This window comes from Agelaius tricolor, unplaced genomic scaffold, assembly GCF_023055355.1.
Source record: "Agelaius tricolor isolate 1412-34295 unplaced genomic scaffold, bAgeTri1.0.p SCAF_19, whole genome shotgun sequence".
Taxonomy (NCBI): domain Eukaryota; kingdom Metazoa; phylum Chordata; class Aves; order Passeriformes; family Icteridae; genus Agelaius; species Agelaius tricolor.
The window spans coordinates 3491587-3518936 of NW_027269279.1; the positions used below are offsets into that span (position 1 = coordinate 3491587).

General features: G+C 41.9%; 1 protein-coding gene across 4 annotated transcripts; it reads right to left on the minus strand.

Annotated features, from left to right (window-relative positions):
• Nucleotides 1-304: 304 nt before the first annotated feature.
• On the minus strand, nucleotides 305-27350 carry WIPI2 (WD repeat domain, phosphoinositide interacting 2). Of its 4 annotated transcripts, none has more exons than XM_071443919.1 (12): nucleotides 27078-27350; nucleotides 18298-18380; nucleotides 13299-13468; nucleotides 12032-12128; nucleotides 11359-11456; nucleotides 10854-10946; nucleotides 9997-10067; nucleotides 9224-9331; nucleotides 8295-8459; nucleotides 7162-7269; nucleotides 5789-6044; nucleotides 305-5102 (listed from the first exon to the last, which is right to left on the minus strand). In XM_071443919.1, the coding sequence occupies exons 1-11, from the start codon at nucleotides 27149-27151 to the stop codon at nucleotides 5813-5815; spliced, it is 1299 nt and encodes a 432-aa protein (XP_071300020.1). In that variant the 5' UTR covers nucleotides 27152-27350; the 3' UTR covers nucleotides 305-5102; nucleotides 5789-5812. The 4 variants fall into 4 exon arrangements, with proteins under 4 accessions (XP_071300020.1, XP_071300019.1, XP_071300021.1 ...); XM_071443918.1 differs by having other exon boundaries at nucleotides 5914-6044; nucleotides 27078-27347; XM_071443920.1 differs by having other exon boundaries at nucleotides 5947-6044; nucleotides 27078-27346.

Consider the following 27350-nt stretch of genomic DNA (forward strand, 5'->3'; position numbering starts at 1 on the left):
CACTTATCAAACTCACCTGAGCAGCATGAGAAAAATACACAAATGCAAGTCCTGGGAAGAGCTGCTTTAAAGAGGAACAAGAGGGAAAATTACATTTGCAAGCAAAATGTGCCAGGAAAAACTCAGCTTGTCCTTTCCCAGTCCCTGCAAAGCCCAAGCTGACAGTGTCTGTGCAGAGCAGCTACAAAGCACTGCTGAGACTGAGGGCTCAGAACTGCTGCTGTTTTGTTTGGGCCACGTAGCCTTACCCTGATCTTATCCGGCCCCATCTCCAAGTAGCAAACAAAAGGAAGAAGACACAGAATACTTATCACAACACAGATTTAATTTCTTAGGCAGTTATAAAATTACAAAGAGCGACGGGCTAGCAGTGAGAGCCAGACACTTGGTGAGGTGGAATGTTAGACAGATTTTTCCACTTATCGACACAGATACCAAACAGTCAGTGAGCACTGCAGGATGCAGGGTTTTCTCCAGGTAAGGAAGCAAATGCAAGAGCAAATAGATCCAGGTAGACCTAGGGCTGAGTCAACACCCCACAGAAACCCAGAGCTACAGGTTTGGGGAGAACTCCCCACTCCTGAGCTGGACACATGCAGGGTCCCTGCAGCCACAAGGGCAAAGCCACAGCACTGACACCTGTAAGGAGCACAACGGCAGCTGTTTGCAAGCCAGAATTACAACTTCTTGCCCGTTATTTTCAAAGCAGTGTAAGATGAGATTTGCCAGTCAGAAGAGCATTAAAATGAAGGCATGTCATGATTAGAAAAATAGGAATTTGCTGAATTCCTTTGGTTGTACAACTGGAATCTGAAAGGATTTATTTACAGTCAGAGCCATGCTTTCTTCATTGCAAGCCTTTCACAGGCCAGCAGATTCCAGGAAAAGAAAGGCCTGCTCTCCACATGTGGAGAAGACACTCAGGCCTTGCTCTCAGATATTAACAGGTTAAATAAAGTTGACTGTTAGCCAGGACAGCTGGAGCACAGAATAAAACTACCCAAAGCTCTGCAGTGATGAATCCCCACCAACGCTTTGGACAAAGACTCCTGTCGCTCTGCAAACAGCAGTGGAGCATCTGCACACACCAGTGGGATACTGAACAGCTCAGCAACCCACAGGGAAAGAAATCCTACTGTCCTACTGCATGCTGGTTGGTGCTAATGCCATTATTGGAGCCAAGAAAGCACAGCATGGGATGTAAGAGAGAGTGCTGTGCTTGGGCTCCGCGCTCACCCAGCCCGGGGCTCCTCTGCTCGCTCCTCCCTCTTCACTGTTCCACACGGGTCAGACCAAGTTCCCTCCGTGCAGACACCTGTCACTGCATTAAAGGTCTTCTCAGGTATTTATTTGCATTCAAGCAGACTTGAAAAGCCACCACCTCTACCCCCACCCTGTGCAGAACACAGCCAAGAAACTCGCCGTGCAGGACCCAGAGCAGCAAGGTACAAGCACACACCTGATCCCAGAGGGAGCACTCACTCGTGCCAATGTCTCGTTCAACAGGGCACCAGAACAAACAGCTTTTACCAACCCCTTGATGCTTTCTACTTCCTCCTCCTCCTCTGCCAGGCCCTGTCTTTTAACTGCTAGATTGGTATCTATCGCTTGTATTTTGGAAACAGTGACATAAGAAGAGACCAGGGCAGATAAAAGCTTTCTGCCTCAGAACTTGAATACAGAGTAAACAGACAGATGTCGAGACAGCAGCGAGGACCTGCACTCGCTGCCCATTTGCACATCAAGAGAAACAGCTCCTTCCCCACGGTACTCACTGGGAACTGATCCCACTGCAAGCTAAGACCTGAGTTTAGGATTCCAAGTTTTTCAGTGTTCCCCCCTCCCCAGCTTTGGTTGTTTCAGTTCTCTGCCTCAACCCTCCACTGAGTTAAAAGCTATCAAGAAGTGCAGCCCATATGGGGAGAGAGAGAGACAGGCTGTACAGAACAAACACTGTCCTTCCAAGGAAGGTCAGTCTGAACTGAGGGACTGCACAGGTGTTCCCATATCCTGTGACCAGGAGCTTGTGGCCACAGCACAGGGCTCGAGCCTCCTTGGCTTGCCCTGGGTCTGTCAGAGCATCAGAACAGAAATGTTTAGACACCACCTGACTCACAGAGAACAACAGTGCAATCACATGCTCCACACTCAGGAGAGGATACAGCTGCAAACAGCATTTCTGGTTATGTTTAAAGAAAAAAAAAAAAAAAAAAGAAATACATCTTTGTGTCACTGGGATAAACCCTCAACCTGAAAGGCTTCTAGCTTTGGTAGCACACCACAACAGGGTGGTTACTGAGGGCCTAAGGCCATCACAGGGAAATTACATCAGTCATGTTTTATCTGAGAAAAGGTTTATATCCTCATGCAATTAAACTACTGTCACCACTCTTAAATACACAGCCAGTGGGGACCAGAAACAAGCTGCTCCACCCTACTAGCTGGTCACTAGCCTCAGAACATTAATATTTTTGCTCTACAAAAAGATTTTCTCAGTTACAACAGCAAGAAGGTACTTTTAACTGGCTTTCAGCTTCTATTTAAGAGTGAACCACGTAGGGCACAGCAATTCCACAGTGTGTGGCTCAGGAGCAGGAACACACTACAGCATATGGAAGACACAAATGCAGTGAATATGGGATCTCCTACTCACCCGTGGAAAATAAGGTAAGGAAATTAAGAAGGGAAAAAAATTAGTACAATAAATGATCTCCATTTTAACAGTAAAGTTAGTAATTACATTTAGGGGTGTAACATGGCCTTTGCCACACTCAGGAGTTGTAAGACTTGTGTGCTTAGCAGACCTGTGTTGCTGGTGCATGTTTACTGCTAACTGTGCTTGTGGAGTCTAGGCCAAACCTCCAAGGATGTTATCAGGAATGTTAACCAGCTTTAATCTGGAATGAGAAGACATCTCCTGGGTGGTTCAGTTTGCCAGCAAAGCTCACTGAGCTTATATTTACTTCAAGACTTGTATTTCACTCTGCAGCTTGGAACATCACAGCAAAGCTGAGAGCAGTAAAGCAGAATATAAATAAATAACTGCAGACCGTGGAATTGAGTTGTCAGCCAGACCTTAAAGTCAAGAGACCAAGTGAGGCTTCAGCATGACTCAGGGGTTTGCTGGGAATGTGCTGGGTTCTGGAGAGGACACCACAAGCCACTCCAACCAACTACTTAGGAGACAGTCAAGGGTTTGCAGTGAATAAACAAGCCTGATCCCTTCTCTCCCACACACACTTGTGTACAAACACCTTCCACTGACATGGGCCCACTGCAGCCTCCCTGACAGAGCTCTCCTGGCAGGGGTTGCCTCCTTCTTTGTACTTGTAGAGGCAGGGGAAGCCCATTTGCCCCACTGCCTGCTACTGCTCCAGGGAAGATTTGCTCATGGTACCAATGCTAAAAGAACATCACTGCCTAGTAGTGGTAGGGAGTTCACACAGAGCTGGAGCACTCAGCCTCTGTCCTCCTCTTAAGATTTGCAATTTCCTTGCCTCTCCTGGTATTTACTTCTCTGCAAGCAGTCAGTAGAGAGAAAGGAAACAACCCACATTGCTACACAGAAGGCAAAGCAGGCTCGTTTTGGCAAAGGGAAGTAACACTCACCAAGTACTTCACTAATCACTTTCTCAATAACTGTTATCCAAGACTTAAGAGAAGGCACATTACAACCCTAAAAATAGTCTGCAGCACTGCTCAGCCTTGAAAAGCCCTAGTCAGTGTCAGGGCAGTCAAGGATTTATTCCAAAACTGCCAAAGAAACTACCAGTCCTTGAGTGTATCTATAAGAGGTACTCTGATGAGAAGGGGAATGGGAAAAAAAATCAGAAAGAAAAGCATTGTTATGTAGCAGTAGAGAACCCAGAAGTAAATTAAATTTTCAAAATCATTTATATTTACATCAGAATCTGAAAAAAAAATCAAGAACTTCCACTATTAGAGCAGGATACTCAGCCCCAGACTGAGAAGAAGCAGGAATTGAGAGCCTTCTAGCAGGAAACCTTAAGGCTGTTTATAGAGTGGGGCTGCCAAACCCTACAGGGACTTCCCTCCAGCCTGAAAGAATCCTTGCTTTGGATAATTCAAAAAGGTATAAAAAAAGGTTATTGCTACTCTGCCAAGAAAACAGGACAATCTACAGGAAAGAAAGAAAGTGCTTTCCAAGTCTTTTCTCAAAAACCCACAAGCTTATCAGCCACCACAGGCTACAGACACCCAAGTACCAAAGGTGTACAGACAACATTCTCCAACAATCCTTCCCTCATTCTAGCTCTTCTTCCTGCAGCAATTCCTTTCCTTCCCTGTAAAGGCACTTTCTAAATTCTATATCCTTACGCAGGGAAACACTTCCAGTTTTCCATCTCAACAAACAGAACAGTCCCACAAATACACAACATTCAGAAGGAATTTTAATTAACAAAATGGTCCAGGAAAGGGAAGGGAGAACCCAAAAAAAACAGGCCATTGCATTTGAGAGGTTGCATGTCAGTCACTAGGTATGCCTGCAAGCCCATGCACAGGAAACCATTTGGACCTTTGTCAGTGCAGAACTAGTCTCAGCTTCCAGAACCACTTCTCTACTCCTTCCTTATATAGGCTAAATATTATATACATATATAAAAAAAATACAAACTTGAGTTTGTTATAAAGTGGCTTCTCTCTCTCTCTCCCCCTCCTATGCTTGCTTGGCACATGAATGCATGCAAAGCTAAGTAGGCTCTGAGGGCTGCACAAACAGCAGGTTTTGGCAACAAAAAAAAAATAAACACAGCTAAAATAGATAAGCAAGATTAAAAGCCACTGAATTGAAAACCATATATTTTTCCAATTGTATAGAATTAGAACTACAGCTACGACTTAAAACTGTAAGAGTCTGTCATCCTCTCTCCCAACTCATGTCAAAGTTCATAGCAGCATAACACGAGATTCCTCAAGAAACATCAAGCCAGTGTTCTCTGCTTCAGGAGTGAGTTCACAGGTCCAAGTTTAGTCTGTCCGAAGGATCATGGGGGGATGCTCACTGTCTTCATCCAATCTAAGTGAGCTGGTTTCATCTTCCAGGCAAGCTCCACCCACAGCACCCAGGTCATCCGTATAGGCTGGAGAGAAAGGAACAAGGAGTTGGGGAATCAGCAGCAACAAACTAAGGCTTGGATCCAGAGTGAATGCGTGGAGCTGAAGTACCAGGCATTACTTCAAATAGTTTCACTGCCACCCTATGTTTGTTTTTATCATGACTCTGTTTCACGACTGTGTTTCTCCAAGCCAAGAGCAGTTCATGATCAAAATTAAACTCCTGTGTGTGTGCAATGCATACTGGAGCTTTGGGCAGCTGCTGTTTTCAGCCTCCACTGATGCAGTGCAGTGCAGAGGTTGGCATGTGCTGACCGCCCTCCCTTTGCAGCGAGGCACTAACCTGGGTGCCAGACGTGGCAAAAGCTCCACTGACTTGGAGAGCTGCAGCATTAACCAAGTTCTCATCCTCTTGATTTATCAGAGCAGTGAATCAGGCTAAAAGGTCGCTGTTCCCATAAAGGAACAACAGCAGCATTTATTAACCTTTCATAAAAATTTTTTTAGAAAAGGGAGCAGTGCTATAATTCAGATGCTTTGCACAAGGTCTGGGTGCAGAACTGCCTCAAGAACCATGTGGCAACTACTGAAACTATCACTACAGCCATCAACCACAACTCAAGCCAAAATTCTACCCAGAAAGCAGCAAAGACAAGTGGCCCATCTACAGAAAGCTACTGCACACCACGAGTGCTCTTTTCCTACTGCTCACCGAGGCTCCACCTCGCACGCGCGGTTACGCAAAGCTCGGTGCGGACGTGGACCAGCTCACGCAGCCATCTAGAAGGAAGCAACAGGCAGAGGTGCTCCCTGCCCCATTCCCAGCCTTCTCCTTACCATGCCTGCTGGGTGAGGAAGGCACATATGTACCTTTAGTCACAGCGGCACTGTACGTCTGCGCTACCAACGGCCGGTCGTGCGATGCAGACTCCAGAATTTCGTTGGCGGGCTCCATGCTGCCATCGAGCCTGCCAGGAAGAGAGGGGTTAGCTGGAGAGGTGATCTGCCTGGGCACAAGACAGCTTGAGCTGGCAGCTACAGCAAAATATTTCATCTGATGAGCAAGAATAATATATGTGGAAATGCAACAGGAGGAACTTGGTCCCTCTATTCCAGAGGCCGGGCTAGAAAGCACCTGACAACCCCTGGTATTTTTCTGAAGACTCATCAGCATCAGGATCTAAATCCTAGTAGCTCATAGCAAGAAAAGAAAACCCAAAACCAGACTGCACAATTAAAAAACCCCATCCCAATCACCAATATTGTAGGTTATCTTGAGCTCTGTAACAACACAAGCAGTTGCTTCTTACACAGATACTAGAAAGCCCTTTAGAGCATTTCAAAGATTAACAACTTGGTAAAGGCTTCCCTCTATGAGGCTTCACTTCATCTCTAAGCAGAGGTCATGTCTTTTCATGTTCAGATAAATGTATGATTTTTGAGCATAATTGTAGGTTGACCAAAGCTGCAAACCTGAATTATCATCACAAGTTATTATCTTTAATTCCATGATTGATCAAGTAATTTGACTGTATTACCCTGGCTTTTCCTGCCAACCCTTATTGAGAAACTGCATTGTCCTATTTCTCAAGTACTATTACAGAACACCTGCCTGGCCTATATGCAGGGAAGTTTAATAAGGACACCAGCAGAGAGGGAACAGGGATAATTTCACAGGCCAGTATCCCCTCTGTGAAGTCAGAGTAAGATCTTTCTCGTGTTTGTAACCACTTCATTTATTGATGAAGAGGATGGTGTCACACGTTTCAAATTCTTGTTTAAGTAACTCAACTCAAAGTGCCAAGATGAAACAGGAGCACAGAGAGAGCAGCGACTGATCCCTCCCTGCACTGGGACAGGGTTCAGTTTCTGCTGGTAAAGCGGTGCTTGGTGTAGGGGATATCTGGAAGGAAGGCTCAGGGGGATTCTGAAATTACTCATTCATGTCAGAGGTCTGGAAAAAGATCACTTTGAAGAAATGTGCTGTTTTAAGTTAGACTTTTCCCAGAACAGAACTAAGTTTGAGAAGAAACTGAATTTTGAGAGGAAATAAAACACAACAGTTCTCAGCAAACATGGACTTACTTGTGCTGCTTCATTAGTGTGCACTCGCCTCCTTCCTGGGGGTCTAGGTTGTACATGTAGAGATACCCATCAGCAGCTCCCACCAGCAGACGAGGGATCTTCTGGATTCTAGAAAGGTTTAGAGCAGAAGTTATTAAATAGCAGATTATTATATAACATAAGAAAGCATGCTCTCCTCCCTTCCCATGATGTAATGGTTAGACTCAGTCTCAGAGGGTTTTTCCAGCCTAAATGATTCTATGACTTTAAGGCATTATTTTCCACGCTAGCTCCTGGACAAGGAAAGCTGTTAACAGTTAGAGCACCCAGGAAAGAGCGTGTAAAAGATTTATAGCATCACCACATTTTGGGGCTAACAGGATGCCACAGGAATCAAGCAATTACATATAACTCAGTAAAACAGATTCAGAAGTTACCATCCTGTTATCAAGCTTTGTGCAACTCCAGAGACAAATATTCTAACGGGAAGGATTTACTTATTTGAGAAATGTTACAAAGCTTAATTATTGCTTAAAGGGTGCTTTGAGATCAGAGGAGTGAGAGTACAGACATTAAGTCAATTTAGCATAAAAACTATAAAACCCCCACAAAGTAAGTTTACTACTGCTCAGCTTATTACTTTGGTAGCTGTGCCAAATGGGACCTGCCTTTGAGGAAGACAGCATAAAAGATTAGATTTAGTCCTCAAAATTAACTTTAATGAATGCTACGCTGTTTTAGAGACAAGAATTATATGAACTTGCTTTCAAAGACTTCTTTAATGGTTAAGCTGGATTGCCTAATTTTGCAATTCACTAACAACATACACCATCACTCCCCATAGCACTAATGGAAACAAATGCCATAGAAGCCCACGGGTCTGTTCTCAATATTCTTGCTTCAAAATTAAAAGACATCTTTAAACAACACTTAGAAATGGGCTATTCCTATCCACATATATCCAAATATTATGCCCTTTCCTCCTTCTCTCACAGGACTGAGAGGTGCTGGCTCTGCCACATTGCTCTTACACTGGAATGATCACAGGTGAGCAGTGCTCTTCTGCAGATGAAGCTGTGTTTTCCAGTGGCAGCCTCTCCAGAGCCCAAACAGCCCAGCAGGGTGGGCAGTGCAGGCTCCCTCTCTGTACTCACGTGGCAAGTGCACAGATGTTTTTGTGCCCACAGAAGGGCAGACGGACTGTAGCAAAGGCTCTACCCTGGTTGAACATCTCTGTTACTTGAGAGGGCAGGTAGCTTGTTGAGGCCATCAGCACTTTTCCAAAGTAACCTGTCCAGGTTGTAGGCTCTTCCTGAGGTCTACAAGTCAGAAGAGAAAAGTCACTCACTTTGCCTTCACCTTAGAGAGAAGGCAAAACATTGAAAACATTTGAAAAAATTTTATTTTAAAAGATATTAAGCAGCTGTTTTTCTTCAGAAATAACTAATACCCTTGAGAATTCTAACACACTTCATTTATGCAACAGGACAAAATGTGTCCTCCAATACCCTCAGCCTGTTATTTAAGCATGTTTGATTGTAAACTGATACTTCTGCATATAAGACTGCATTTTATAACATTCATTATACAAGAGCAGAATCTACTGGAAAGCACTATGCTTCAGGATTTTATTAATCTGTTTATCACTAAGCAAATCATCGTTTCCAATAACTTCCACTGAAATGGAATTAAGACTGTCCTCTCAAATCATAAATAGGAAGATTTTATAACTTGGTGTCTTTTAAAGCTCCCCATATGCCACTGGAAGGCGTTGATGACATAGCTCTTCCCATATGGATGTCAGAAGAGGTGAAACAAACGTAACTGAAAATGTTAAAACTGCTCCACACTCCTCTGTGAAGGATGGCCAAGTTCTCTTTGGCAGAAAAACACCTTTTCTACTCAGTGGGAGAACAGTACACAGCTCAGCTGCAGTTGCTGATTCATAAGTGACTTCTTATGCCCTTTACTTTACAGTAGAAGTTCAAAAGAAGTCTGTCCACACTTTTGAGAACCCATTCAGTTGAGTACAGAACTTTTAATCCTTTTCCTTGAAAAAATCTAAAACACCTTTGAAACCTACTTTTCTTTCACAGTCTCAAGTTTGAAGATATGCACTGTCTCTGTGTTACTGGATGCAGACAGAAACATGCCATCCATGCTGAAAGCCAATGAACAGATGCTCACACACCTGGCAAAAAAGAAAAAAGAGAAGAAACACAAGGAAGTCAAACTATTTGGCTTAGTTAAGAGGATTTCTAAAGTCACCACTACTTTGCAAGTAACAAAAAACACCCTTCAATAATTAGCATTTTGAATTCTCTGATAATTTCTTGAAGCTATTCAAGCATAAGACTAAAGATGCTCAGCTCTGATGTTTACCAGATATGGGATCAATTAGTAACAATCTGAACTCAGTGTTACCCTCTATAAAGTACAGCAGAAGCACAGAGTTACTGCTGCCACAAACCACAACACCATTGCACAATGGCTTTCACTGGCCACAGCATTAGAAGGATTTAGAAGAGAGTAAGAATATTAGATGTACTGCCTCCAATTTCCATAAGAATCCAATATATCTTACAAAAGGTGACCTACTTTAAACAAGTTCCCTCACCAATAAATTTTAAAAGGCAAGAGGGAGTACAATTCTGACAGGATTGATTTATAGAATAGTCAAGTCCAAAGGAAGGAAATTGGAAAACATTCAAGCTGAAAGTGTTATAAGCATACATGCAGGGATGAATGAAGATGAAAACAGGCAAAAAAAAATCAAGATGCCAGCTCAATTGCTGTACATACTGGAAATCAACCATAAGGAATGAGCACCAGGTAATTAACCCAGCTGAACTTTACCTCTTCACTCCCCTTCGGAATTCAAAGAGTTTCTGTCCCTCTGGAATGGAAAACACTCTTATTACTGTCCCCTGCAAAGAAAAAAACAGAAATAGATCATTTTCCATTTCAAGTTCATTCATGTTACTAGCTCAAGTGAGCACAACTAGAAGCAGCAAACCACTTTGCTGTTAACTCATTGCTGTGATGCAGCCCAGATACTACATGAAGTATTTATGGAGCCTGTTTGTAGGATGTGTTTGAAGAGTACAGAAACAAGAGGTGGGAGCTACTAATGCAGAGAACAAGCTGTGCATCAAAACCAGCCCTTCTTATCATATTTGATCATGAAAACCAGCACACTAGACAAGTACCACGAGTGCAATCACTTGGATGTCTTTGTGCCTTTATCAGGTGCAATCAGTTATACCTTTATAGTCTAAGCTTATTACTCAAAGAGCAGAGGCTTCAGACTCTCTAATTTACACACATTACATGAACAATTTGTCATCACATGCCAAAGACTAGCAAAGCACTTCTCTCTATCTGGATTTTAACTGTCTTGTTTTCATTAGGAAGACAGAATCAAAACAAGACAACTAATTTCTATTAAGTATCCTGCACTAAAGGGAGAAACACTCAGAGGACTGCCCTAATTACAGCCAGATTAAAATGTTTTATTTAAATAACCTTATTATCCAACATTTCACAGCATGGAAATTGTGTCAAATATCATTAACAGATCTTAACCTAGATTTCCCATTTTAAATGTAAGCCTTCTTTCCCAGCACTTGCACATGGAACTGTGCACACTTAAAATACCTAATGACAAATTTGATTTTTATCACTGTTAGCAAGGCAATCAAAAGCTCCCTTACCTTTTCTGAGGCTGTGGCAAGTTTAGTACCACTTGCATCAAATGCCAAAGCAGCCAAGGGACTATCATGAGCTGGGATCATATTGGCAGCTCTCTGCAGTGAATCAATAAAATAGAACCTTAGAACAGCACAAGTTAAAAGCTACTTCTGACTGCATATTTAAGCAGATTCAAGGCAAATATGGTTCTTAATTTCTGGACAACAGCTTCAATATTTTTTTCAGTAACTAAGTACATAAAATTATCACTGAAGCATATACATAGAGAGTACAAGCAGCAAGAAGACAATTCAAATAGTAATTACTTGGTTCCATCCATTTGCCCAATTCTACTCAATCAAATCTAGTATCAGCACTTGCATTTTATTTGCTAACATTCTGTGAAGCAAGAGATGCTGCAAACTGTTCCACAGAAACCTAAGTGTCCAGTAATTCCCCTCTGAGCAAGTTAAGTCATGTTCAAAACCTGCATCTTTAGAGGTAGAAACAGCATTCAAGGATTCTTACCAGATTGATGGTGTCAAAGACTTGTACTTCTCCAATAGTTGCACTTCCTGGATAGGCCAGGTAGCAATTATCATTGTTTATTGATAAAGCACACAGCCCTAGAAGGGATGCAGAAACAGGATTAGAAACAGGAAAATTCCAAGACTTACGCAGTAAAACTTCCTGATTCTGTGCTTGAATGTCCCAAAAATAACTCAAATTATCAACAGAAATAGAAACAAAGATAAGTAATCTCAGAGTCAATCTGCAATATATGCAACTATTTAGCATAAATTTGTTTAATATAATACAGAAAAGGAATAATACCAACAGAGTTACAATAACTGATTAAACAGTAGAACTTCCCATGTCTGCCATGATTCCTAAAGCATTAACCTGACAAAGTCTTTAACTACACCAAGTGCTGTCAAAATCCAGCTTTTATCTCTCCTGTTCTTTTCTAACATTTCAACACATCCACTCCAGGAGACCAAATAACTGGGAAGATGCAGTTTAGGGCAGAGCCTGCTACTTGTTCTCAGCTGGATCCAACATGTAGGCTTTCAGACAACACTCATATTTGTTATTGTATTTGAAAGCAGAATTAACAGCACCACAGTTCCCTGTAGAGATCCTCATACACTGACACAGAAAGCACTTTTCAGAGTTCTGCTGATCCTACCATCACATTTACCTGCAGGATTGGGAGGTGTCTCCCTGATTGTATGTAATACCTTCATGTCTCGTATGTTGTGGATATAAAGAGACTCTTCCAGACATACTATCAGCCTCTAGAAAAGGGAAAGAGGACAAAATGGTGATGTGGAAATGGAGTTCATATGGAGCTATCAATCCTAAAAAAATTCTATCCCAAAATGCAGTAGGGACCTTCCAATAGAGAAGAGGTTGTACCCACCTGATGGGGAGAAGTAGGAACCTGACAGAAGATACACAAGATCCAGCTCTTGACACAAGCACTGCACCCCACTTCCCTCAACCTCACCAGGGCAAACTGAATTCCCATAACTAGTTTAAGGCAGCAAGCCAGAAATCTTCACTTAATTCTTATTCTGTACCAATTTACATGTGGAAAAAATGGAAATTACTTTCTGCTTTGCTAAACAGAGAAAACAGACAAGACTTTCTAACCATTCATAAAGCCTATAACTTAGCCATAATCATTTGTGAATGGTCTTTCTTTTTTAACTCTTAGCAAGTTCTTCATCATCTCATTTACTTTGTAGACTACATGTGGATGACTAATTAGACATTACTCATTTTACACTAACTCCCTGTGCCAGAAATCAAATTACCCACTCTTTCTCTCATGACTTTAAACAGGAAACCCCTCCTCCCACGCTCATTTTTTGGGGGCAAAGTCAGACATTAAGGTTTTCTCCTCCAGATGCCATTCTCTCTAGTTTGAATGAACTGGTTAAAGACACAGAAGTCTGTACTTGCTGAAGAGCCTACTAATGATTTAGTGAGACAGCAAACTATGCTTCCAGGTGCTTAAAAAATTCACCAGTTGCGTGCCATGTTTTAGATTTGATTTTTTGAGAGGAATTCAGCAACAGCACTTAGAACCAAAACAATTTAATAGATCACTTTAAATTTTGACCTGAAGAGAAAATGTCAGTCTCACATACTTTCACATTTAGGACGAAAGGATGATTCACACTGGGAGGGACCTCAGGAGGTCTCTAGTCCAACCTCCTACTCAAAGCATGCCCAGCTTACTCAGGGTATTTCCCCAAGTAAATATATGAACACAGAACCAAAAATACTTGACCAAATAGAAGTACTGAGATGCCATACAGAAGGCACACTTGGAAAAGTACTGCTAAATTTCAAATAGCAATTCTGTCACTAAAGGAAGAGATCAATCAGCAGAGGAAGGGCCAGAATAAGATCCACAAACCCCTTTCCCACATTTCAACTTTGGTAAAATCACTACTTACCTGTCTATTGAGTTTGACAGCCAAGATGGTGTTGGAGTAACTGTAGTTGCAAATCTCTGTCCCCTTCTTAAAGTGACAAACTTTGAGCTTGCGTGGAGCTTTAAGGCTGACTATGGCCACCAGGCTACTGGAGAAGAGCCTCTCCACAATGCACACATCTTCTGTGTCAGCTGAGCAGCCACAGGAAGGAGGGAAAAATACACAGGCACATTTCAGGGGAGAAGAATGATGCACATCAACAGGAAATATTGTCTAAGAAAATCATGGAATCATAGATTCAGTCTATGCAAAAATACAGTTTAACACCACAAACATTCTGCCATGACAGCTCAGAGTCAAGGTGGGATAGGCTGTTAAAGCAGAAAACCTACACAGTGAGTGATGATTTCCAAAGATTTCCTCCCCCCTTCCCAAGGTGTCACACAAGTTTATGTTTCTGAACAGTGTCTACTCCCCATGCCCAGAATCCAACAGAAAAAATCCCAAAGATACAAAACCCAGAAAACTGTTGAATTGCAGAATTTTACAATTTTCTTTTATCACTGCAGAAATCTAGGAAAACAAACATTTTTTGGGCTTTTTTGTGTATGTATTTGGGTTTTGTTTTTAAAGCTGTATTATGCTTCAAAGGGTTGCTGATGACCCAAACCCTTGGCATTTCCATTTACCCCTCTATGGAGAAAGAAAGGTTACAGAACTCAGAGAAGCTGGTGAAACTCATTTACCACAAGACTGCTGCAGCCACCAATTAGCATTTCCACACACACCATCTTTTACCTGACAGGCCCTAAGAGCAATTTGTGCAGGAATCACTGATGCCCAGCATTGATGCAGAGCCATAAAACATCAGATTTGCTAAATGTTTCTACTATGGGAGCACTGAAAGCAAAGGAGGAACACAAATCCCTGTGTGAGGAGACAGCAGGAGGGAGGAGAGCCCAGGATCTCTGGCAAAGATGATTTCAGAGCATTTGATCATAGCACAGCACTGGAGCATGCTGGCAGGAGGCCAAGTCCCAGCACCAGTTATCCTGGCATCTGTGCCTCCCCCTCCATCCCACAAACTCCTCTCCAAAACCCCAGGAACACAGTGCTCACAGTTTTCATGGCAGTGAGAAGCTGGAGAGAGTTTTACAATGCTCTGCAGCTCTTTCACAGCCACTGGCTACACCTGCCCTTTCATTACAGAACCCAGTCAAGACAAGTGACTTGAGCCTTTGGCCTCGATCCATCAAAACAAATTTTTCAGGAGTCAGCTTCTGGATTAGCTCAATGCTTAACACATTCCAAACCATAAAACTGCCAGTAAAAAAAAAAAACCCCAAAAAAACAACCCAAAAGAGCTTGTTTCTGAAGGCTTCTGTTTTGGCCAAGAGAAACATTACTTAATTAATTTGCACTGTTCTCATCAGCAGTGACAGAAACTCCATGAAAAAAGTTCTGTTCAACATGCTCAGTATATGACACTGCCATCAGTGTGGGACATGTCTGCTTTCCAAGTGATTTTTCTGGGCAGTTATTTCAAGAAAATGAACACAAAATATTTAATGTCCTACATTTTTTTGAGAGAAACAGCCTACTTATGAAAAAGGAGCAGGTTTACACTCTGCATTTTCAGTACTCCATGCTACATAATTGACTTTTATCTACATCTTGTATTTAATATGGTACTTTTCCAGAGAAGACATAACAACTCACAGAGGCTTTGAAAATTCAATTTTCTCATGCAACAGGGATAATGCATTTTAGTAATTACTTTGTTTTCAAGGAATTGTTCTCCATTTTTCTGATACTACACAAAACACACGAAAAAGAAATACAGAAATCTGCTTCAATAAATGTATGCAGAGACTTTGAAATGCAGAGGTCCATGTTCCTTGAATCAGAGTAGCTACATGAAAGACTCTCAAATATTTTACAGATGGAAAGCTGATAACCCATCCTAAGCCTGGAGTCCTTCAAAATGGTGACATCCTTTTACAAGAGTCAGAAGATCAGCACTCAGAGACCCAAAACCCACAGTCTGACTGCTCCCAGCTCCAGGGTGGGCACAGCTTCTTTCCCCAGCAGGGACAAGTGTGCAGACACAGCTCCTGGGAATTGTCATCCTCCCAGGCAGGCAGGAAAACTGGTGTTTCAGCAGAGGAACAGCAGCAGGGATTCATATGGAAATAGTGCTGTCCTATGCTGCACTGATGGGAAGGGTGGGCAGCAGGGAAGGTACACAGGGAAGGGCACAATTAAGCCACCAGACAGAAGAAAAAATTTTCAATAAGCCAAATGCCTCAAAGGTATTGATAATCCTTCAGTCTTACCATACAAAGACTATAATACAGACAGTTACCTTTAAAGAAAGGCTTTGTGATGGGCATTTAATTAAATTCACTTTAAAAATACAGGATGCACCTCTGCTCCTTTGTCTTCCTTGAACAGGAAGAAGAGATAAAATCTCCTCACAGCTGCCAAGTAATTTATGCTTCCCAACAGCAACTATTCAAGAGGGTACCAGGCTATACTGCCCATCCTATGTTCAGCTGACCTGAATTAATCATATGTTTAGCAGCAATAAACCCTATAGCAATGCTGTTACTCAGGTTTTTTTTTTTTTCTATTAGTATTATCTCCTTTACACCACACAACTGAGCATTGCCAGAAACTCAGATTCAAAACAGAGTAAGAACAAAAAGAACTGCAAAACAAATTAAGTATCAGCAGCGAGGGGAGAACAAGCAAACACATAACAAGATTAGTTTCATAAACACAAGCATGTAGCATCACAGACAAGAGCTGGTTAGAGCCAGCTAGATTATGATCAGCTGTGCCTTTATTCCATTTTTAATCCAAGAACATGAGCATGTTAGAAGCATTCATTAAGCCTTAAAGCACCCTCCAATCTATGCTTGTTTTTACAGTGGGATCAACTGCTCAGGGAGTCAGGAGATTTGCAGTCACAGCAGAAGTCAGTGATGGGAGCAGCCACATCTCCCATCTTTTTTTTGTATTTCTCTCAAACACAAGACAGCTGAAGCATATTCTGCAGTTTAGTTTTAACACCTACACAAGAGTTGGCAGATCAGTCTTCCAGAAGAGAAGGAGGGGTCCTTAACAGTGCTCACTCAACACAAGAAGTCTTTAGACTCACTTAAACTAAACTGGGAAGTGGGAGGCACTGGGTTTGAGAGGCCTCAAGACACCTTTCCTTGAGGAAAGGAGGTACCCAATGCACAGGAAGCCCTCCACCCTCATATCAAGTTGGTTTACAAGTCCAAGACTGAAAATTATTTGACTCATACAAAGAAAATGAAGGCTTGTCAATATTTCTATCTGCTTTGAACCAAGACTGTCTGGCTTTCACAGGCCAAACCACTGGATTTTTTATAGTGAGAGGACAAAGAGTAATGGGCTGAAACTCACAGAGGGGAAGTTCAGGTTCAGTATATGGAAAAAATTCTTCCCTATGAGGGTGGGGAAGCCCTGGCACAGGGTGCCCAGAGAAGCTGTGGCTGCCCCTGGATCCCTGGAAGTGTCCAAGGCCAGGTTGGAGAGGGCTTGGAGCAACCTGGGATAAGGGAGCTGGGATGATCTTTAAGGTCCTTTCCAACCCAAACCATTCTACTAAATGTTACCTCATACTCTGTGCTCAGCTTTCACACACTTAACACTCAGAAAACTTTAAATACCCAGGAGTTTAGGTCAATACAAGCATCCCAGAACAGTATGAAGACAAGACTGGAATCAGCAGGTCCAAATTCCAACTCCAACAGCTTTTATCAGCTTTTGCAAGATGTTGAACAAGGCACTTTTTATTCAATCTGTACTTTTTCTCTCAAGGCCTACCCAGAAGATGCAGTCCTGCCCAGTGCAGCTGACCTCCCAGGACATTTTTCAGTGTCTCGTGTAACTCATCTGCACTGAGTCTCCTGGGGTGACACCAGGCCAGACACTGCAAGTGCCTGACATGCTGCAGAGGTCAGGTACATAAACTCCATGTAGAAAATGGAATCTAAGCCATTTACTAACCAGTACAACCAGACCATGACTCAAATAGGAAAATGTAGCTACAACACAATTTAATCTGACCACAGGTGCCTAATTTGAACCTCCCAATTACTTCTCTCCATTGACTGTGTACAGAAGCAGGCTGTCATTGCAGGTAATGGGTGCTCTGAATCACACCCCATTTCCAAAGTCAACATGCCACAGGGTCAGGTCACTTTGGGCATGGAGTGTGAGCACAGCTCTGTCATGGGATCCCACTGTAAGTGCTGACATCACAGCAACTGGTACCACCTGCTCACATGGAGTTTACAGGAAAGCAAGGATACTCATGCATAGCACTCATAGCTGACTGATTAGCATCTCAAAAAAGGGAAGTCTGTGAACTGCTGACAGAACAGGGGACACCACTTCTCCCCCAGGCCTCCCTCCATTTCACCTCAGATCCTAAATAACTGTGATCACTGTTGAGAAGTTATGGGAATCTGAGTTATTCACCCTTTTGGATGAGCAAGCCTGCAGCTATCATGTTAAAGAATAATTTTCTAACAGAAAATATTAGGATAAAGAAAATGTAATTAAGGCTTTATTTTCTTACTTGATAAAGATATATCAGTGCTTCCATGCCCCAACAGCCAGTATAAAGACCCAAAAGACACTCTCACATGAGTAAATTATTATTTTTATACCCAGCTGCTATGGAACCTGCCTGGACATTATTAGAAAAGCAGAGTTCTCATAGCTACTACCAATTTTGTACCTTACCAGCAAAAATTTAAAATAAATTTAAAGTAAATAAAATTTAAATACAGAACATAGAATCATACTTTTACCCTGCCTGCAATTACTGTTTTGTGTTTGTGTGATATTTACACTTAAGGAACTTTTTATGCCAATTTCAAGCAACCTGTGAAAAAGTGAAACATTTCTTATTCTTCCCACATTAAGCCAACTAAGGGGATTAAAAACATAAAAAAAAAAAGAAAAAGAAAAAGATACTCACTGCATTCATAGATCTGCTCTAATTTGTCCACAGAAGAAAGAGAGAAGAATTTGTAGCCTGATTTACTGCCAACTGCAAGGGATCTGCAAAAGAAACAAGCCAGTCAGGAACATCAACTCCATCAGCTGTGATTACCCTGGGACAGATTCTTACCCAGTTCTAAACCTCCAGCTGGGTTAGCTCAGTAAGGAAAGTGATAAAAAGTTTGTCCAAAAGAGCCATAACAGACACAGCCAGCTTCCTCAATTCTGATTAGACCAAACAGCTTCAGAATTACAGAATTTGGGTGTGGAATTCTGCTTCACATTTATGAAATGAGAGTTCACAGCCTAAAGTAAACCTACTGCCCAATTCTCACCGGTGATTTCTTCACACAGGCTAAAAGCTTTAGAGTGGAGGGAAGATGATGACTTGAATAATGTAATGCAAACCAATTACATCATTGCCTCATCATTAGAGGTGACCTCCAGGACCTTTTAAACTGGGCTGTCTGGGGATTTTTGTTCTTTACAGTGTAACCATCCCCAGGCATCCCAGAAGAGTTTTCATATTAAAAAAAAAGTAATTAAAGACTGCCAACTCTAATTTTCTCTGGCTTTACATGATGATGTTATAGCACCACCACTGTCAGGTCCCAGTCTTACAGATACTGCATCTGTGATCAGAGGCACCCTCTAAAAAGTGCTAGGGACTGATGTTAAACAGATTGAACAATAGCAGAACATTAAAAAACTGACTAAAACCCCTTCTTTCCTCCATTACTCAATTTTCACACTTAGCTCACAGACCATTTAATTGCTTTTCCAGACAGAGTCAAAGGCAGGTCTTAAATTTTAAGCTAGAAAAACCTTTAGCCTGTCTTGCAGGTCTTTACACATCAAGGCAGCAGACAATGGCTCATTCTTGTTTCCCCTCCCCATCTGCAGGATGATTTTATGCCACAGATAAAGAAAATTAACAGTCAATACAGTTTTACAGAAGTGCATTATTATGCTTATAGTTCATATATTTTTTACTGCCAAGACACATGGAGGAAAATTCCAATAAAATACACTTGGATACCCTAAATTGTGGCAAGTCATTCAACACAGGGCTGTAATCCAACCGTGCCAGTCAGGCTGCCAAAAATGCCTTTCTGAACTCAGCAAGATGATTCTCTACAGTTCAGATGCACTAACAATTAATACAGCATTTGGAATACAATGAAGATTCCTAGATTTCATGTTCTTTCTGTATTTTCACTCGTGGCTCCAAAGTGAGTCTTTTTTAAATTTCAGCATACCCAGAAGATTAAAAATTGCTGCTCATATAGTTCACCCCCTGAAATTAAGCTACAAAATCAACTTCTGTAGGATGGTATGACCTTCTCTTCTAGAAGAAAATACAGCTGGCACAATCTGGTTAGGAAATTATGTTTGAGAAGGTTTAAACCTTCAAATTAAAACATGAACCATGCAAGCAAGAGATTCAATTCCAGAGATTCAATAACCAAGATATTAAAAAAGCATATTAGGCTTAAAGATAGAGAAGCAATCATAAAACAAAATTTTGTTGCTGCTCCTCTAAGTCACCCTAGAAATACTGAATTTAATTTTCCTTCAGACAAAATCAGTATGTTCAGCAGTCTCCATCTGATTAATCACCAAAGACACTTCAGTGGTTTTGCTCAACTACTTTTGTACAACTCAACAAAAACTCACATTATGAAAAAAAAAATCCCTGAAAGTCTAACTTGGTAAAACAAAGCAATGAGTCAGCTTTTCTTATATCATCTACTGTTTTCCTCAGAAGAAAGTTTCACAAAGAATGACACCAGAACTGTCACTTTGCAAAGGTAAACAAGCACTCCACAGAGTTAAAAATAAGTGGAGTCACAAGACTCCTTGCAATATAAACGATCCACAAAAGACACAGGATGATTTCCTCACAGAGAACCCCACCAGCAGCTATTTGTATTTCTAGGCAGAACTGATTCCTGAATTGTACTTACAGCTTTAAATACAGAATACTGCTGAATCACTGTTTTACTGACAGCATCACTGAAAGCAGCAAGGAAACCAATTTTTCTTGTCCTACGACTATACCTCATTCAAATGAGCTGTAGACAATGGCAAACCTGAATTGTGTACATGATAAAAATCATTAGACTGAGTAGAACCCAAAATGCAGAAACACAAAATGGACCTTTCCATCCATGACAACTGCTTTTTGTTATTTATTCCAGGATCGAGGTGATGGAAGTCACAAATTATTTGTTTACACAGAGCACTTCAAGTCAAGATAATTAAACCCATTTCAGTGTACAAGTGTAACTGCAAAATAACCCCTTTTTCTTCTGGAACAGCAGTCTTGCTTTTGGAGGGTTTGCTTTGTTGGTTTGGGTTTTTTTTTAATGTAATCTTAAATTACTTCTTATGAAACTACTGGAAAAAGGCTTTTTATATGTAATAAGAACCCACTAGGCTGAATTATACCAGCATAATCACAGTGATTTAAATCTCCCATCTTCCCCTGCACTGATATTACACTTAAGCCCTTAAGACACCCACAGCCATCTAAATGGCCAAATCCACAAAACAAGGACCTAGCCAAAATTACCTCACCTCTGCAAAAATGTGCAAGCAGATGGGCAAGAAATATTATCAATAAGCCATTCAGCTCCTGCTCAGATAGACAGTGGCCAACAAGAAGCTGCTGTGGTTTATTAGAAGCTCCTTTTACAGCATAGGTGTTATGCTTTATAATCACTGATTTTCAGAAGCTGATGAGAGACTGAAATTGAAAATAAAATAAATATTCTCTAAAATGGCTTTTTTTTCCTAACATTATGCTATACACATGTGGGTTTTAGCTCTATTATGTGCAGCCTCTATTACACACTTTAGACTGTGGACTCTGAGCTCTTTCATCATGAAGGTTGTCTCCTCAGTATAAAATTATCAATATAGCCATGATTTATGGAACTGTGTTTATCCACTTTTTGCAGAGATAATGCTGCAGACTGATCCAAGGCTACATAAATCTTGATAGTATTTTCAAGAGTGACTACCATAAATAATTAAAACTATCCTCATCAAGCAAACAGTGCTGGGAGATTTCACACATTCATTGGAAGATGCTGACACTTGCTCTAAGTGCACTCGCCTAAAGTGGGAAATCAGCTGCTTCAGTCTCTCTGGCTCTTTAAAAGGAACAAGTTTTTTCAGCTGGGTTAGAATCCTAAGGTTTTCTTTTGTTTCTTTAATATACATAGAGAAGGAAGAAAACCAGTTTTTTCCTTTCCATATCACAGAGGACCTTAACTATTAATCAGAAATATTCTACATTAATCAGAAAGTTCCTAACAAGGGCAGCTCTTTCAAAGATTAAATCAATTGCAGCTGCAGCATAAACATGACTCTAAAAGTCATTACTGCTTTAAATAACTGGTTAATTAAGCCTACTTTCATTATGATACAGTCTCATTATACTAATGTTCCATCTCATTTCAAAACTAATGTAAATTTCCACAGACAAAACATTTTGGCTTATGATGAGGAGAGGGAAAATAATAATAATAATGAAAGAAAAATCAATGAAGGCATAAGCATTGCTAAGGAATTACTAAGGAAATGTACCTTGCTTTATTTCCCCCTCCAAAATATCTGCTGTAGCACATCTCATGGGCATGTCTTAATATCAAAGGTCATTATTTTGGAAAAGAGATACAGAACTTCATACATTCAATGTTTTTGCCAGCAACATTCTGACAACCCACAAGAGATTTTCCCATTTTTCTTGTATTAAAAGAAAACTCCAACTTAAATCTGCTACAGCAAAAGGAGACCACGCCTGCTCATCACTTCACATGCAGGCTGGGACAACAGCAAGTCCATAATTCAGTATCACTATTCTGGGGCCAAATCCCCATCCAAATGGTCACACACTGAGGCACAGTTCCTCTGAGCAGCCCCCCTCAGCTGCTGTGCCCTGTGCAACAACAGCAAGAAACACAACATACGCTTGTCTGTCTCAGCTTGTCTGTCTCAGCTATCCTCCCTGAGTGTGGGAGCTACGGGGCCGCTCTGTCCTTCCTTTTTTTGGTCTGTGTTTAGCTTTAAATTCTCCTTGGAATAGAGAGCTCTCCTGTCCTCAAGGATCACGGGTGAAGGACACCTGAACCTAGGAGAAACAAAGGCAGAGGAGTGAATGCCCAGCACCTAACCCTTGTTCCTCCCACCACAAGCAGTTTACTACAGACTTCCAAACATCACAGGATAAGGGAATGAGGATACAGCTTCTGGGACACAAAGCATGCCAGGTGCATACAGAGACAGCAGCATTTGCTCACAATGTAGAATGAAACTGATTTATTTGGGAAATAAAGGGCAGAATTAAATTGGAAAGAAGAAATATATGGAGTGATACATTTCAATGGTAACTCCACACATAAATGAATGCAGAGCCTGAAGAAATCCTTGCCAATAAGGCACACACCAGTGTTTTCCATAGAAGTCCAAACAAAAGGTTTCCTCTTCCCCTTTCATCAGAAATCTGTTTTCAAAACTGCAGTGACTACTTTGTTTCCAAACGCTGTCCCACAATTACTTATTTAAAAAAAAAGATGACTAAAACTTCTCTATTTTGCCCACTTGCACTATTGCACAAGCAGGCTGTTTGGTGGGGTCATTTTTTGTGGGTGGGGTGCAAACTGAATCTGAACACCATTTGTGAGTACTTCCAAAGAATACCTGTGCAAGAGTTTAAATACTGAAAGTTTTACCTATTATATAAATACCTACAAGCTTTGGGATCCTGAAGTTATGCTTTGCTTTAAAAGTCATAAACTTCTAATCCATTAGCATTTCCCTTATGAGACCTAAAGCTTCTATGGGTTTGTGAGGTGTTTAATTTTTCATAAACCTATCTATGCTCAGTTTCAGCAGTTTTCCCAGAAGTGATACAAACTGCACTTGGGTCTTTCTCCCCAAGTATCTATCCACTGTTCAAGATTTACAGCTGTAAAACCTACCTAGCACTGAGGCCACCCACGAGCTTCCACTGCCTGGTTTTGCTGGGACACCCGAATTCCGATGGGTTGCTCCACTTTGATCTGCAAGCTGGAGCTTCTGCCTCTCAATCAGGGAATGCCACTCATGCCAAGTTGTGCAATGATTGATTCACTGGGGAAAAGGGCTCAGTCCAAAACAAGCACACTAAGATCTTCTGAAAATACCCTTCTCTGGGTTTTTACTTAATGAAAACATTATATCAAAGAGAAGCCACAAACCAACTGCTTCTGCTGCATTATAGGTGAAGTGTTTTCAGGCAGAGTTCCAGTCCCAGCCAGTAATTCAAAACTCTCATGTAAATAAAGCTTGGGGCAATGTGGCATAAACAGGCAAGACAACACTTGCAATAATGCAGATACTATTCCAAGAGACAATGTCACTACACACAGCATCCATGAATGAATATTAGCCAAGTCTGGGAAAAGTGAGTGACAAAAAGCAGGATTGAGGATATCTGCTTCAGTCACCAGGGATTGCAACAACTGGGAACAGCAACTTGTGTGATGACAACATTCTTCTAACTACCAGCAATCCAATTTCCCAAGACTGAGAGCCACCATGAAGCTCATCTTCCTACAGGAGAGAGTAACTAATTAGCAAATCATAAAACCAAAGAAAAGGTAGCTTGATATTTCTTTTCAGCAGCAACAAGCCCCATCTTTTCCAAAGACAAGGAACTGGCTCTGCTGTGCAGGTAAGCAGGACAGTTAAGCCTGAGTGGAACTGACACCTTATTAGGGTGAAGGTAAAAGCTTTAAATGTAGTAACAACAATAAGCCCATGTCATTTATTTTCCAGTTTTGTCTGTCAGCAATTTTTCTAATTACTGAAGCACCTTAAAGCATGATGTGAGCTCTACTGACTGGGCAGACATAAACAAAGCTTGTCTTTCATATACTGCCTGAAAGAATATACATTTGTTTACCTTGCCTGTCTGGAGAAGGGCTTCAGTTACCTGTAAAAGTTGAAAACAGGTGAGCTTTCTGAGGCCCAGCATGGGAAAGTGTCTTGCCTAATAAGTTCTTGTCAGCTCCTCTCACTTGGTGAACTGTGATCTCTTAGATACATAAAATATATAGTATATATATTCTATATATAGTGTGTGTGTATATATACACACTATAGTATATGAAACAGTATATAGAATATGTAGTATATATATTCTATATACTATAATACTGTATATATATTATATATTTATAGTATACTATAAACTCTGCTGCCTTCTTGTTCCTCCACTCAAACAAGAAACTAGATCATGGGTGGGAAACAGGAGAAAAAATTAAATAAACTTCTGTTTAAAAAATGTACACAATCACTAAATTCTACTCAGTTTAGGAACTCGAATGCAACTTGGTTTTTGGGCCACTTCCCACATCACACAAGTGTTTCACTGAGAAGCTGCTCACAAAGGCATCTGCAAGACTGGTTTTATACTTACTGCTTGTCTTGGGGAGTTTTATTTAAGACACTGTTAGTAAGAAGAGATTTTTCCACCTCATCAACCACCCCATTTTATCTCAAATTAAGTGGCCTTTTAAATTAATTTTAGAGTTTTGAGACAAAAATATGAACAGGAGCCTTTTGATATTTCTGTCATTTCTACATCAGATACCTGAATTCATAAATATTCAAAAATGACACAAAAGATCTAGTAACCCAAAACTTAGAATTGCAAAGATCTATGGGCCAGGTCTGCCTCACATAAAAGATATATCACCAAAATTCTCATCAGCTAATCTCAAGGTGATTTATATATAAATCATATGTTTAAAAAATATAATTTATTGACACAATGGATATTAGAATACCAAACACAAAAAGAAACCCCAAACCAGCTATCAAAGAACATTTTTTTGTTATTTACAAAAATGTAATGGGAAAAGTAGTGCAGTAGCACAACCAACTGAGGAATGAAATCATTGGCCAGGTGTCCCTTTTCTGTCCCTATAAACTCGAAGTTATAAAGGGATCACCTTTATGCTCCTTGAAGAAAGATTTCAAGGTGTACAAGCCAAAACTAACTTAGATAAGTTTATGCTGTATTTGCTTTCTTGCTATTTCTGTCCTGGTTTTGTTCTCAAGCCAACCTGCAACTCTTGTTCAAATTAACTGGGTTTTTTTTGGTCACAACTCAGTGATCTTTAGGTACATAAAGGTCTGCACAAAGCTAAGGTGCAACTGGAAATGCAGAGGTGCCATACTGGAGAACAGAGCTGAACTTCAAAAAGTTATATATGATCCTTATAAACTGCAGAAGAAAGAGGTGACAAATCCCCTAATTATTATGACTTGGGTTTTTTTCCCAGTAATAGGTAAAAAATGAATGGTAGCTGAGCAAAACTTGGGCATGTTTTATATGGACAGAGTGAGCTCTATATGGCACCCACTGAAAAAATGTAAAAAGCAGTTGCAAAGTCTCTGCCTCGAATCAATATAGGGATAATGATTTACTCACAAATACACAGAGCACTACTGCTCCCCCCATCATTTACCACAACTTATTTACTGCCAGAGTCTCTTGTCTCAAACCTATCCAGCTCCAATTGCCCATCTCTTCACCCCCAACAAAGCCTACAAAAGCAGAGACTCTCCTCCTGTGATGTAACTGTGCTTGGCAGCCAGCAGAAATAACCTTCACAACTCCCATATGCTGCAGGACCTGCTGACGACAGGCACAGATCTCCCTCGTGAGGACAAGATATTGTTGCTTGCAAAAAGAACAAGTCGTTAAAAAAACAAACCCTCCACCACACACGTGGGCCACACTTTGTGATGCCAACCTGAGATCATTTCCTCTTACTCACTTCCTAAAACAAACCCCCTTTCTCGAGTACAAGCTCTTTCAATTCTTACTCCCTCCCCAGTTTCATTTCTCAGGTATTTAAGACAATCAAATCCTTCTTTAAATTAACTTCAGTGCTCCAATCCCAACTAATAGGGGGTTCCTAAATTAAAAATACTGCTTTATAATACCCCATATAAAAACTAATATGCACTAATTGATCTAAATATGCTGCAATGATTAAGTAATTTGTGAGACGTGCAGCTTGAGCCATCCCAAGCCCAAGGAAGTGAAGTTTCAAGGATCAGAGAAAGGCCTCTTCTCTAAATCAAAACCAAAAGTAACATGGGCTCATAAAATCACCTTCAAGCCTACGTCTCACTGCTTCTACATAGCAGGTGACAATAAAATAACTGTGTGAAAAGAAAGCTGCGAGGAACTTTTGGATGAAGTCTTTGCACGTCCTGGAATACTTGGGGCTCGCGTCAGGCCCTCCTAGGGCTGAACATCAGCAAGGAGCAGCAGGACCCCTCCTTCCATCCCCTTCCCGAGGAACAGCGAGCGATGCTCCCAAGCAGGAGCTCAACTTCCCCGGGGAGGGAGCGGCCACCAGGCTGCCGCCACCACCCCCGAGCCGCGTGGCCCCGGCAGGAGCGGCCTGTCCCTGTCCCCGCGGCTCCCCATGCAGCCGGAGGGCACCGGGGGCTGTTCCCAGCCCTCCTCCCTGCGGGGGATCCCGGCCCCGCTCCAGCCCCGAGGCCCCGGCACGGGCCGGTTCCAGCGGCGCTCCCCGCCATGGGAAGGGGCGGCACCGGGGAGACCCCAGCGCGCTCTGCCCGCGGCCAGGCCCGCTCAGGGTCCCCCCAGGCCCGCTCAGGGCCCCCCCGGCCGCTGCCGCTCCCCGGCCCAGGCCCCCTCAGCCCGCCCCCCTCAGCCTCCCTTACGTGTTGTCCTGGTTGAAGTTGGCGAACAGCAGATGGCCGCTACCGGCGTCGCCGCTCTGCCCGGCCAAGTTCATGGCGGGACAGCCCTCGCCACCCCCGTCCGGCGGGGGGAGGACGAGGAAACACCTCCGGAAGGCTGCGCTCCTCAGCCGCGGCCCCCGCGGCCGCCCCGACCCCGCCGCATCCCCGCCGGGCCCTTGTTTACGCGGCGGGCGGCGGAGCGGCCCCGCGCCTGCGCCCTCCCGGCCGCCGTAGGGCCAGCACGCATGCGCA

What these genes read in the sequence shown, in the direction of transcription:
- WIPI2 (XM_071443918.1), bottom strand. Translation starts at nt 27,151, where the DNA reads ATGAACTTGGCCGGGCAGAGCGGCGACGCCGGTAGCGGCCATCTGCTG. An exon ending in AACTTCAACCAGGACAACAC is followed by an intron (nt 18,381 to 27,077) that starts GTAAGGGAGGCT and finishes TTTCTTTTGCAG; the next exon opens with ATCCCTTGCAGTTGGCAGTA. An exon ending in ACACTAATGAAGCAGCACAA is followed by an intron (nt 6,045 to 7,161) that starts GTAAGTCCATGT and finishes TCTTCCTGGCAG; the next exon opens with GCTCGATGGCAGCATGGAGC.